The sequence below is a fragment of the Sphaeramia orbicularis genome, chromosome 21, assembly GCF_902148855.1.
Source record: "Sphaeramia orbicularis chromosome 21, fSphaOr1.1, whole genome shotgun sequence".
Lineage (NCBI taxonomy): Eukaryota > Metazoa > Chordata > Actinopteri > Kurtiformes > Apogonidae > Sphaeramia > Sphaeramia orbicularis.
The window spans coordinates 1,236,209-1,249,831 of record NC_043977.1 but is presented as its reverse complement, the minus strand read 5'-3'; the positions used below and the strand labels follow the sequence as shown (position 1 = coordinate 1,249,831).

The window sequence follows — 13,623 nt, the reverse complement described above, 5'->3', positions numbered from 1 at the left end:
ACCTGGGGGGGGACGCCCCACCTTGTGTCAGTGAACTGCAGGTGGACAGTGGTTTTGGACCTGGGGGGGGGACGCCCCACCTTGTGTCAGTGAACTGCAGGTGGACAGTGGTTTTGGACCTGGGGGGGGGCGCCCCACCTTGTGTCAGTGAACTGCAGGTGGACAGTGGTTTTGGACCTGGGGGGGGGGCGCCCCACCTTGTGTCAGTGAACTGCAGGTGGACAGTGGTTTTGGACCTGGGGGGGGGGCGCCCCACCTTGTGTCAGTGAACTGCAGGTGGACAGTGGTTTTGGACCTGGGGGGGGACGCCCCACCTTGTGTCAGTGAACTGCAGGTGGACAGTGGTTTTGGACCTGGGGGGGGGACGCCCCACCTTGTGTCAGTGAACTGCAGGTGGACAGTGGTTTTGGACCTGGGGGGGGGACGCCCCACCTTGTGTCAGTGAACTGCAGGTGGACAGTGGTTTTGGACCTAGGGGGGGACGCCCCACCTTGTGTCAGTGAACTGCAGGTGGACAGTGGTTTTGGACCTGGGGGGGGGACGCCCCACCTTGTGTCAGTGAACTGCAGGTGGACAGTGGGACAGTACCTTCAGAGTCCACACAGGTCAGGTTGTGGACTGCCCTTCCTGGACCACAGGGGCTTTGGGCTGGAACACATGGGAGCTCCTCCACATGCCACTGGTAACAGACCGGCTCCTCACAGGGGACGGACTCCACCAGATGGGGGCAGGTCTGTGGAGGACTGCTGGACACCCATAACACCTGCCGTCTCCTCAGCCGGAAACCTGACGTCAAAAAGAAAAGGACAAGTGGAAAAACACTCCCACTCCAGAATACGCAGACACATAAAGGGTTTGAAATAAAGCAGGTGGAACAGGAAGCATGTGACCTGACGCAAAAACACCTGTTCAGCACCTGCAGCACCCGAAAAAACCACAGAAACCCACCACAGCTTTGGATATGGCAGCACACAAGTCCACATATTTACAGAATAAAGCGGTAATTTAAAAACAGGTGGAAAAATATCCTCATTTACCAGAATACAGTCGTCCCCATTGGTGGGCGGGGCTAATAGTCTCAGTATTTGGTGGGCGGGGCTAACAGTCTCAGTATTTGGTGGGCGGGGCTGATAGTCTCAGTATTTGGTGGGCGGGGCTAATAGTCTCAGTATTTGGTGGGCGGGGCTGATAGTCTCAGTATTTGGTGGGCGGGGCTAATAGTCTCAGTATTTGGTGGGCGGGGCTGATAGTCTCAGTATTTGGTGGGCGGGGCTAATAGTCTCAGTATTTGGTGGGCGGGGCTAATAGTCTCAGTATTTGGTGGGCGGGGCTAATAGTCTCAGTATTTGGTGGGCGGGGCTAATAGTCTCAGTATTTGGTGGGCGGGGCTAATAGTCTCAGTATTTGGTGGGTGGGGCTGATAGTCTCAGTATTTGGCCTTTGTGTTTCAACCCTAAATGAAAGTAAAACCTCACAGAATGTTCACAGTTCTCCATTATCAGACCAGTGGGGACGACTGTATTCTGGAAATGATGATATTTTTCCACCTGTTTTTAAATTATGATGTTATTCTTACAATATTATGGCTTTATTCAGGAAATATGATGACTTTAATCTCAAAATATTACAACTTCATTCTTGTAAAATTATAACTCTCTGTATTCGACTTTTTTCTCATAAAATTATGGGTTTTATCTGGATGTTTTACGACTTTATTCTCATAGTGACAGGTGGTTTTATTTTCTTCTGGCCCTAATACACTGTCGTTGCAGTCAAATGAAGAGTGAAAAAAGAAAAAGTTTCAGAGGAAAAAAAGAGAGCAGTTTCGAAGCACAAAGGACTTAGAAGTATGTGTTGAAGTGTTGCCCGTTTCAGTGTCAGGTCAGTATAAGATGAATCCGTGTACAACACCACAGAGTTAAAATACAGCTGATACGAGATGATTCCGTATAAATGAAGTGACTTTATTATTCATCGGTCTGAAAATCAAAGATCCTTTGTAAGTCAGTGAGATATTTTCAGATGAAGCAAGGTTCACATCTATTTATCTGACTTCATTTTCCTCCGTTTGTGTTCAGAAGTACTAAAGATGAGAACAGGAATAAAAACACATTCAGATTCAATTCATACTGAATATATAGATTTAGAAATCAGCAATAAAGCCCTGGAAAGGTTTGATTTAAAGGTGGTTTGGATGAAAAGCAAAGGCAAAGCCTTCAGTCTGACTCACACCCACTAACACAGAAAGACCCACAGGTTTCCTCTATGTCTGACCTTTTCCTAAGTGATTTACCACCCTTTATTCCAATGTTATCCTCTTTAGTTTGAGCTTTTTCTGTGGAAATCCTGTATTTTCCTATATTTAATTCACTGATCATGTAGATGTTCATTCAAACTCAGAGTAAATTCAAAGGTTCTTCTGTCAGAAACAGATCCAACTGAATAAACAGTGTCTGTTTCAGTCCAGTCTGTCCTGAACTGAACACAAACCCAGTGTGTCCATCCACTGGCACTGATCCAACTGCATGGGTTTGACTGGAGAAGCAATGTTGGAGAAGATGACGGGGTTAAAGGTGGACGTTTGGGTCTGTAAGGGTTAAAGGTGGACGTTTGGGTCTGTAAGGGTTAAAGGTGGACGTTTGGGTCTGTAAGGGTTAAAGGTGGACGTTTGGGTCTGTAAGGGTTAAAGGTGGACGTTTGGGTCTGTAAGGGTTAAAGGTGGACGTTTGGGTCTGTAAGGGTTAAAGGTGGACGTTTGGGTCTGTAAGGGTTAAAGGTGGACGTTTGGGTCTGTAAGGGTTAAAGGTGGACGTTTGGGTCTTTAAGGGTTAAAGGTGGACGTTTGGGTCTTTAAGGGTTAAAGGTGGACGTTTGGGTCTGTAAGGGTTAAAGGTGGACGTTTGGGTCTGTAAGGGTTAAAGGTGGACGTTTGGGTCTGTAAGGGTTAAAGGTGGACGTTTGGGTCTGTAAGGGTTAAAGGTGGACGTTTGGGTCTTTAAGGGTTAAAGGTGGACGTTTGGGTCTGTAAGGGTTAAAGGTGGACGTTTGGGTCTGTAAGGGTTAAAGGTGGACGTTTGGGTCTGTAAGGGTTAAAGGTGGACGTTTGGGTCTTTAAGGGTTAAAGGTGGACGTTTGGGTCTTTAAGGGTTAAAGGTGGACGTTTGGGTCTGTAAGGGTTAAAGGAGGACGTTTGGGTCTGTAAGGGTTAAAGGTGGACGTTTGGGTCTTTAAGGGTTAAAGGTGGACGTTTGGGTCTTTAAGGGTTAAAGGTGGACGTTTGGGTCTTTAAGGGTTAAAGGTGGTCGTTTGGGTCTTTAAGGGTTAAAGGTGGACGTTTGGGTCTTTAAGGGTTAAAGGTGGTCGTTTGGGTCTTTAAGGGTTAAAGGTGGACGTTTGGGTCTTTAAGGGTTAAAGGTGGACGTTTGGGTCTGTAAGGGTTAAAGGTGGACGTTTGGGTTTTTAAGGGTTAAAGGTGGACGTTTGGGTCTGTAAGGGTTAAAGGAGGACGTTTGGGTCTTTAAGGGTTAAAGGTGGACGTTTGGGTCTTTAAGGGTTAAAGGTGGACGTTTGGGTCTGTAAGGGTTAAAGGTGGACGTTTGGGTCTTTAAGGGTTAAAGGTGGACGTTTGGGTCTGTAAGGGTTAAAGGAGGACGTTTGGGTCTTTAAAGGGTCTTTAAGGGTTAATGTGATATTAAATTAATTTAAATTTCACACTAACCTGGTGTGAAATCCACGTAGTCTTACTCAGACTTTGCAGGTAAACATAAAAAGCATGTGTGTGGTCCAGAACTGTGATAATTATAGAATGGGGTTCATCCGTTAATCGTGTTGAGTTCAAAGACATGCGGTTAATTCAGCGGTAGATTAAAGATGAACAGATTGGATATGAGGAGTTTCAGACACAACAGCTGAGCTTACTGTGACAAAAGTCAATGAAAATACGGACAACTGAAATGAGATCCAACCTTTTTTCTAAAACTGTCATAAAAATAATCCAAACCTCTTCTGGACCTGCAGACCCCCTGGGACCGCTTTGTTCATTTCTAATCTAAGTCCATCCAGTAAATGGAACCCAACGATCATGTGTTTTAGATTTCATTTGATCAAACTGATTGTGTTTCAGCTGTTGGTTTCATGATTCATTGGTTTTTAATGAGTTGTTAGATGAAATTAAAAAGGTGTAATGATGACTCACTGTCAGATTTCCATCTTTGACATGATCAGACAGATGGACATGACGTCCACATGTCTGAAATGGGACAAATCTGCATTTAGTAGTTTTCCAAAAGCACAGCGTTTTCACTTCACTTTCACAGATGGTCCATGGATGAGGAGGTTCTGTTCAGAGAAGGAGGTTCTGTTCAGAGGAGGAGGTTCTGTTCAGAGGAGGAGGTTCTGATCAGAGAAGGAGGTTCTGTTCAGAGGAAGAGGTTCTGATCAGAGGAGGAGGTTCTGTTCAGAGGAGGAGGTTCTGTTCAGAGAAGGAGGTTCTGATCAGAGAAGGAGGTTCTGTTCAGAGGAGGAGGTTCTGATCAGAGAAGGAGGTTCTGTTCAGAGGAAGAGGTTCTGATCAGAGGAGGAGGTTCTGTTCAGAGGAGGAGGTTCTGATCAGAGAAGGAGGTTCTGTTCAGAGGAGGAGGTTCTGTTCAGACAGAGGAGGAGGTTCTGATCAGAGAAGGAGGTTCTGTTCAGAGGAGGAGGTTCTGTTCAGACAGAGCAGATGTCTGAAGATCCACCAGTGGAACTGAGCTTCTAACATGGAGTTATAGTTTATTATTCTTATTATTATTTTTATATTACTTATTACCCATATATATTAGTTAGGACCACTATTACTGTTATCACTTTATTAAATCTTTTATCCTGTCACTATATCACAAGCAGAATCAGAACACTTTATTTAATCCCAGAGGGAAATATTGGGCATTACAGTCGCTCCAATAATAAAGAACTATTGTTATAATCTGCACTATATATATATATATATATATATATATATATATATATACACACACACACACACACACACACACACACACACACACATATATATACACATATATATATATATGGGTTTAGGGACTACAGATGTAATATTTCCAGCTGCAGTTGCTGTAGATCTGTAGATGTTCATTAATATTCACTGTTTATTTTTGTAAACACATAAATAAACATGTGATGGAGTGACAGATGATGGGTTACATCAGGGGTGTCACCCAGCCCGCCACAGAGTTCAATCCAGCCTGTGGAATAAATGTCTGAAATGCCAAACTTCCACTGAACATATAAACAGAACTTAGTTTAAGGAGTCCAGATCATTTCAGTTCAGGTTCCACATTCAGCCCAAAGTCCATGTGAAGTGGTTCAGATCAGCACAATATTATTCAAATGACCAATAAATAATGACAACTGCAGATGGTTCTATTTCTTTTGGTATAAAAAGAACAATTACATGAAAATGTCAGGTTTATGTTTATGTTTATTCAGTCATCCATTATATAGAAAATACAAATGAGACTCATTTTAATTCAACTGACTGAATTCAGGTGACATAGAACAGGTTTAGGCAGACGATAAATGTTTATATTGGCCTCAGCTCCATCCAAATCTAAAACAGTTTTAGGTCCCAGTCAAAACCAGTCCCACTGACGTCCATCAAATATCTGGAATTTACCTCTGCTATGAATTTAAACTGGGTGACAGTTTTTGAGAAGAAGGTTCTGGAAAAAGTTTACAGACGGACCAACAACAGCTGACACCAACAGTCCATCAGACCTTCATAAATAGAAAAGTGTGCAATAGAAATCTGTGCAAATGAGTGCATGTTTGTGCATGTGGATGAGTACAGGAACAGCTGATAGAATGGACCCGGTTCAGCCTGGAATCCAACCAACGCTGGGGTCCAGTTTGAAGGAATTCCATCAAACTGTTCCTGAGATCTGACGTTCACATGAATCAGACAGACATATGAGAGGACGGACGGACAGATGGACAGACAGATGGACGGTCAGACAGACAGACAGATGGACAGACAGATAGACAGACAGATAGACAGATGGACAGACAGATGGACAGACAGATAGATGGTCAGATAGACGGACAGACAGATGGACAGTCAGACAGACAGATGGACAGACGGACAGACAGATGGATGGTCAGACAGATGGACAGATAGACAGATGGACGGTCAGACAGATAGACGGTCAGACAGATGGACGGTCAGACAGATGGACAGATGGACAACCCAGACACACACCAGCTCTGGCACCGAGGCATAAAAATGACAAAACAGAGAAGGTTAGATGATGGAAATAATGGGTGAAAAACACAGTACAAGAGCAGCTGCTTAAAAATGGTGGAATGTGACTGATTGGGGTCAAGTTCCAGGAGTTGGAGAGACTTTCCCAGTGACACCTGTCCCTCCAATTACTGAGCTTCACTGTGTTTCCGCTGCTGCTGCTGTTTCTGTTTCTAATTTGGGGTTTTCCTGCTGAGGTGCAACGACTCCTACTGTACACCTGTCGGAGCACCACTCAAATAAAGAGTCAAATAAAGAGTCAAATAAAGATTGAAATAAAGAGTCAAATAAAGACTGAAATAAAGAGTCAAATAAAGATTGAAATAAGGAGTCAAATAAATACTGAAATAAAGAGTCAAAGAGTCAAATAAAGACTGAAATAAAGAGTCAAATAAAGAGTCAAATAAAGAGTCAAATAAGGAGTCAAATAAATACTGAAATAAAGAGTCAAATAAAGAGTCAAATAAAGACTGAAATAAAGAGTCAAATAAAGACTGAAATAAAAGAGTCAAATAAAGATTGAAATAAAGAGTCAAATAAAGACTGAACTAAAGAGTCAAATAAGGAGTCAAATAAATACTGAAATAAAGAGTCAAATAAAGACTGAAATAAAGAGTCAAATAAAGACTGAAATAAAGAGTCAAATAAAGAGTCAAATAAATACTGAAATAAAGAGTCAAATAAATACTGGAATAAAGAGTCAAATAAAGACTGAAATAAAGAGTCAAATAAAGACTGAAATAAAGAATCAAATAAATACTGGAATAAAGAGTCAAATAAAGACTGAAATAAAGAGTCAAATAAATACTGGAATAAAGAGTCAAATAAAGACTGAAATAAAGAGTCAAATAAAGATTGAAATAAAGAGTAAAAAAAAGACTGAACTAAAGAGTCAAATAAGGAGTCAAATAAATACTGAAATAAAGAGTCAAATAAAGACTGAAATAAAGAGTCAAATAAATACTGAAATAAAGAGTCAAATAAATACTGGAATAAAGAATCAAATAAATACTGGAATAAAGAGTCAAATAAAGACTGAAATAAAGAGTCAAATAAATACTGGAATAAAGAGTCAAATAAAGACTGAAATAAAGAGTCAAATAAAGACTGAAATAAAGAGTCAAATAAGGAGTCAAATAAATACTGGAATAAAGAGTCAAATAAATACTGAAATAGAGAGTCAAATAAATACTGAAATAAAGAGTCAAATAAAGACTGAAATAAAGAGTCAAATAAAGACTGAAATAAAGAGTCAAATAAGGAGTCAAATAAATACTGAAATAGAGAGTCAAATAAATACTGAAATAGAGAGTCAAATAAATACTGAAATAAAGAGTCAAATAAAGACTGAAATAAAGAGTCAAATAAGGAGTCAAATAAATACTGAAATAGAGAGTCAAATAAAGACTGAAATAAAGAGTCAAATAAGGAGTCAAATAAATACTGGAATAAAGAGTCAAATAAAGATTGAAATAAAGAGTCAAATAAGGAGTCAAATAAATACTGAAATAGAGAGTCAAATAAAGACTGAAATAAAGACTGAAATAAAGAGTCAATAAGGAGTCAAATAAATACTGAAATAGAGAGTCAAATAAAGACTGAAATAAAGAGTCAAATAAGGAGTCAAATAAATACTGAAATAGAGAGTCAAATAAAGACTGAAATAAAGAGTCAAATAAGGAGTCAAATAAATACTGGAATAAAGAGTCAAATAAAGACTGAAATAAAGAGTCAAATAAGGAGTCAAATAAATACTGAAATAAAGACTGAAATAAAGAGTCAAATAACGAGTCAAATAAATACTGAAAAAGAGAGTCAAATAAAGACTGAAATAAAGAATGAAATAAAGACTCAAATAAGGAGTCAAATAAATACTGAAATAGAGAGTCAAATAAGGAGTCAAATAAATACTGAAATAGAGAGTCAAATAAAGACTGAAATAAAGAGGGGCGGAGCTGGGACATGTTTACGCTCTGGGACCTGTTCTCCAAAAAAATGGTTTCAGTCACTGACAATGCCGGTGTCATGTGACCAAAGGCCCAAACCAGAGTAAACTGTAGTGGACTGACATCATGTGGTTGTGGTGTGTATGGGGGGGCGTTATACTCTATATATGAGCAGTGTACTGTGGACACAAGAGGACAATGAGCTCATGGAACAGTGTCCATGAGTGGATCTGAGACATGTCCTACTGCTGATTGGAACAGGACAAATGAGGACATCTGACTGGCTCTGTGGACATAGACACGCCCATATTTACTGCCTCAGTACTGTGGACATAGACACGCCCATATTTACTGCCTCAGTACTGTGGACGTAGACACGCCCATATTTACTGCCTCAGTGCTGTGGACGCAGACACGCCCATATTTACTGCCTCAGTACTGTAGACGCAGACACGCCCATATTTACTGCCTCAGTACTGTAGACGCAGACACGCCCATATTTACTGCCTCAGTGCTGTGGACGCAGACACGCCCATATTTACTGCCTCAGTACTGTAGACGCAGACACGCCCATATTTACTGCCTCAGTACTGTGGACATAGACACGCCCATATTTACTGCCTCAGTACTGTGGACGCAGACACGCCCATATTTACTGCCTCAGTACTGTGGACGTAGACATGACCTTATTTTATCCAAACTGATATCGTGTATTAGAGCAAAAATATTAAAAGACTGAATTTGACAAGAACATGATTTAAGAACCCAGATGTCAGTGTTATCAGCTGATTATCACTAACTGTTATACTGCAAAAGCTTACATTTAGGTCGAGTATCTGGGGCTGTTACAAAATATGGGTTCTGCAATATATCATGATTTTTCATTTCCCAACACTGTATCGATATTAAAAAGCACCGTGTGAATATTTTTAGGTATTTATTCAAATGCAGATATTGTGGAGGTTCATTTTAATTTGTCTTTATTGTTTAGATTTTATTTCTTCTTATTTCACACTCTTTTATTCAATAATGTTTGTTCCTTTGTTTGGATTGAACTCCAATCCTGTTCTGATGTTAGTTGTGAACTGATAGAATCTGAACATTTGAACAGGATCTGAAACTGGAATGTCTGGAAAACAGAATTTCAGTTTGAACACAGTTGGAACATTTGCTGATAGAACATTAGATCCTGTTGGGATCAAATACAAATGTGTTTAGGATTTGTGCAGATTTCTGCTGGAATTCAATTCTTCAAGGAAATAATCATTCTTAAAAAAGAAACAAACAAAAAATTGCCTTTTTAACAGTACCATGATAGATCGTACTGTGATCCTAGTTTTGTGATTTGTATCGTATGGTCAGATTCTTCCCATACTCACTCCTACTCATGTCCCAGACTAAAACCTGCACCAGCACACATGGAACAGTGAGAAGCCTTTCAGGCCATGAATTCAATGAAGTGCGTGTAAAGCCCAGCAGTATGGCAATTAAAAATTTACTCATTTCCTTTCTGATGTTATTCAAGTGAAAATGAACACCACGGCAGAGGCGTTAATCAGATGTCATCCAGCGGTCAGGTTCTTCTGCAGTCCACAGGATTTGCATGAGTTTCAGCTAATTTATGCCCAAAAAACAAACACTGTTGTTGAAGACACACTGGGATCATTCATGGAAAAGCTCAACTTCTGCGCTGCTGATGCATTTTAGTCGTTCAGAGGCTCCGTAGTTACCGTGGAAACACCGTCATCTTCTCCAACATTGCTTCTCCAGTCAAACCCATGCAGTTGGATCAGTGCCAGTGGACGGACACACTGGGTTTGTGTTCAGTTCAGGACAGACTGGACTGAAAAAGACACTGGGTATTCAGTTTTCTGCAACGTCCAAATGTGGTCATATCTGATGACCATGAAAAGAGGAAGAACTGTATTTGACGCCAATTATTGACATGGATTAATAGGATTAGAGGATCAACAGGAATGAAACAGTTTAGATCAGTCAATGCTTTGGACACTGGTGGGTATTTTGGGTCTTTAATGGTTCAATAGAATGTTTATTCCCTGTAAAATAAATAAATGCTGGGACACCTCATGTCTCTCCTCTGTTGACTCGTCCCATCCCCTGGCGCCTTCATCTGACAGACAGATGATAGGCAGATAAAATGCCATTTCTCGGCTCCGGCGTACGTCTGACACTTGAGCTGCAGCTTTTCATTTTGAGCCGTACTCATTTCACCGGCGTTCTGACCCTTGACAAAGAGGGGCCACCTTTTCTGGCTCCGCAGGTGGAATTTCCTGACCCTCGGACGCAGCCTTTACAAATTACATCCACGGCCGACCGCTGGTGTGAGGCGGCGGCGGCTCAGGAGCCTGATCTGAGCGTCCTGCCCAACTGTGCTCTTCAACAGCAAAGAGACGCTGGATCGATGGCAGTATCGCCCGGAGCACTTACTGCTACTCACATCCAAACCGCAAAAAACAATTTGGTGTGGGCATGCCCCCGTGGATATTAATAATTGAAAGGTTTCTTGGTCATAGCAGGTTTATTTCAGGGAAACAAGCTCCATCCAACACACTGTTGCTTAGATACACCTCCCTCTAGCTCAGGGCTGTCAAACATGTGGTCCGGGGGCCAAATGCGGCCCACCAAAGGTTCCAGTCCAGCCCCTGGGATGTTTTTGCAAAGTCAAAAATTCCACAGTCTTGAATTGAATTAAGCAAAAAAAAATAGTTTGAATTAAGGAAAAAATGGTAAATTAAGCAAAAAAAATCTTGAATTAAGCAAAAAAAAAAATCTTAAATTTAGCAAAAAATCTGGAATTAAAGCTCTACCGTATGATGTGCCATTTTTACACTTTTCTTTTGTCATCTTCAAATGCTCCTAATAAGTGTGTGTCAAACTAAAATGGAAAAGAAATCCACCAGGTATTGAAACTCAAAAATGTTTAATTCTCATATATTTCTAATAAAAGTCTGACCAATCATTTTAGTCGGTCCGAATAAAATAATTGGCCGAACCTGGCTGAGCCTCCTGTCAATCATCCATTACGGCCGTCCAGCATCCGATTCATTATCTCCGTCTCACATCCCATATGTGTCCCTCTGAATCTGATGCTTCACTGTCGCTGCTTCTCCTGTCACTGACCACAGTCTACTGACCACTGACCACAGTCTGCTGTCACTGACCACAGTCTACTGACCACTGACCACAGTCTACTGACCACTGACCACAGTCTACTGTCTAGGATGTGTTTGGATAGAACTGACATGCACATGTGGAAGGGATTAAACAGATTTATGAACAGAAACAACAACTAAGGAGAACAAACAGGAGTCTGATGAATGAAGGATGGAGATAAAAGTCTGGAAGTCAGCTGTACTGGACTGAACAGGTCTGCATAAAGCTCAGCTTTTCTGACGGTGGGACTCATACAGGTACATGTACCTGGTGTCACACATGTAAGATGATGTAGGATGATAATTGTATGGACTATGAAACCTCAAATGTCCACGGAAAATTCGCGGAGGCCGCGCGTTCACAGTGCGTGTGCCCATCCCCTGGGCACTGCAGTGAAGACCCTGACCCAGTACTGCACAGACCAGGTCTACTGATGGAACAGGTCTACTGATGGACCAGGTCTACTGATGGAACAGGTCTACTGATGGACCAGGTCTACTGATGGAACAGGAGCCGCGGGCCCGCAGCAGGTGGATGATGCATCTGATTACTGAGGGAGGGGTCCGCGGACACGCCAAAACGGACCGGACCTCCACCTCTGCTTCCTCCTCTGTTTTCATTGCGCATCAGATTAGAGGAGGAGAGAGGAGGAGGAGCCTCAGAGCTCAGGCAGAGGGAAGGGGGCGAGGCTTTGGAGAGAGGCGGGTTGTTCATGTTGAAACTTCTACTTAGTGCTGTGAGAAATGCCACATCGGTAGGTAGAGCTTTAAGCCAAAAAAAAATCTTGAATTAAGCAAAAAATCTTGAATTAACAACTTTAAATGTTTTTCTGTTTTAGTGCAAAAAAAATAAATTGTGAAACTCTTTCCATTTCCAAACTCTCCTGTACCAATAAAATGTGACTAACCTGAACAAATGTGTCCAACCTGAAATGTCTGTATTAAATTCAGTCCAGTTTGAACTCTTTTCTTCCTGTTCCTCAGTGTTTAGTGTCTTTGGAGATCTGATCCAGAATGCACATGGACTAATGAGAAGTGGACGAAGAAGACTGAGAAAATTACACTGATTTTACTGAAGAAATGTCCGTTTTTTCAGGTTATTCACATCTTTTTGTTTGGATAGTTTATAAAAGTAAGTATTTTCATCATTTAATATTTTTTTTCACTCAAACGCAGACAAAAATTGTCAGTAGTCATTCTTTCTAGTTTATTCTGTTCTTCTTTTCCTGGTTGGGTCCACTGCAGATCAGATCAGACTGAATGTGGAACCTGAAAGAACAGGAGTTTAGAACCCTGGGCTAACTCCTTCAAGTCGTAGCATCACTACCATTCTATTCATCCTCCGCTGCTCGATTCATTCTCCCAGACGGCTGCAAAATATGATCGGCTGAGATAACATAAAATATGGGAGAGCACATAAAGCTTCTGTAGGCCAATTTAAATATGTAATTTTCTACCCAGCAAAGCTGAGGCTGTATCTCAGCTTGTTGGCTGTGAAGGCCTTTGGGGCCAGATCGAGTACAGTTTATTCTGGTGTTGTAACAAAACATAAAGAGTAAGTGCAAATTCAATAGAAGCAAGAAATCCCCCGTCACTCCAGGAGCCGGAGTGGACGACCCGCTCATAAAAACACTGCACTCCTTAGTAAGTCTTCATGGCTTCGTAGGCAGCGCGGCTCGCTCAAAGTGATTTTATATGGTTTCACACCGCCTGCTCCGGCTTTTTATGAACGCCATCAAAAATCAGCATGCAACAGAGACCGGTGCAAGGCGGCAGACGCTGTGTTTCCCGCTCCTTGAAATATATTAATGACACTGTGTGTGAGAGGAGTGGGCTGGAGCGTACAGACCCACAGCACTGACCTGAACAGTCCACACTTCAGACGCTCCCCAGGAGGGTTTCATGCACATTTACTCACGGCGGGGATGAGGTCATGCTGCCCTTTTAGCACAGCGCTAACACACTGACTGTTAGGACACACACACACACACACACACACACACACACACACCGAGGTTATTATAGTTAATGAAAACTAATGAAATGATGAAAACTAGAATTGAAAAAACATTTTCGTTAAGTGAAATGAATAAAAACTAGAATTAAAAGAAAAAAAAACATAACTAACTGAAACTGTATTGTGTGTTTACAAAACTAAGTAAAACGGATAAAAATTATGGATAAAATTCCCTTTGTTTTCGTCTTT

The 13,623-nt window shown here is 41.4% G+C and overlaps 1 protein-coding gene across 1 annotated transcript in view; it reads right to left on the bottom strand.

The window, feature by feature from the left end:
- The window catches only part of LOC115412786 (thrombospondin type-1 domain-containing protein 7B-like), a 150,410-nt gene that overhangs the window by 103,790 nt on the left and 32,997 nt on the right, over positions 1–13,623 (bottom strand). The window contains exon 6 of the mRNA XM_030125448.1: positions 589–786. Within this exon, the coding sequence (XP_029981308.1) occupies positions 589–786 (198 nt within the window). The remainder of the gene's footprint in view (positions 1–588; positions 787–13,623) is intronic.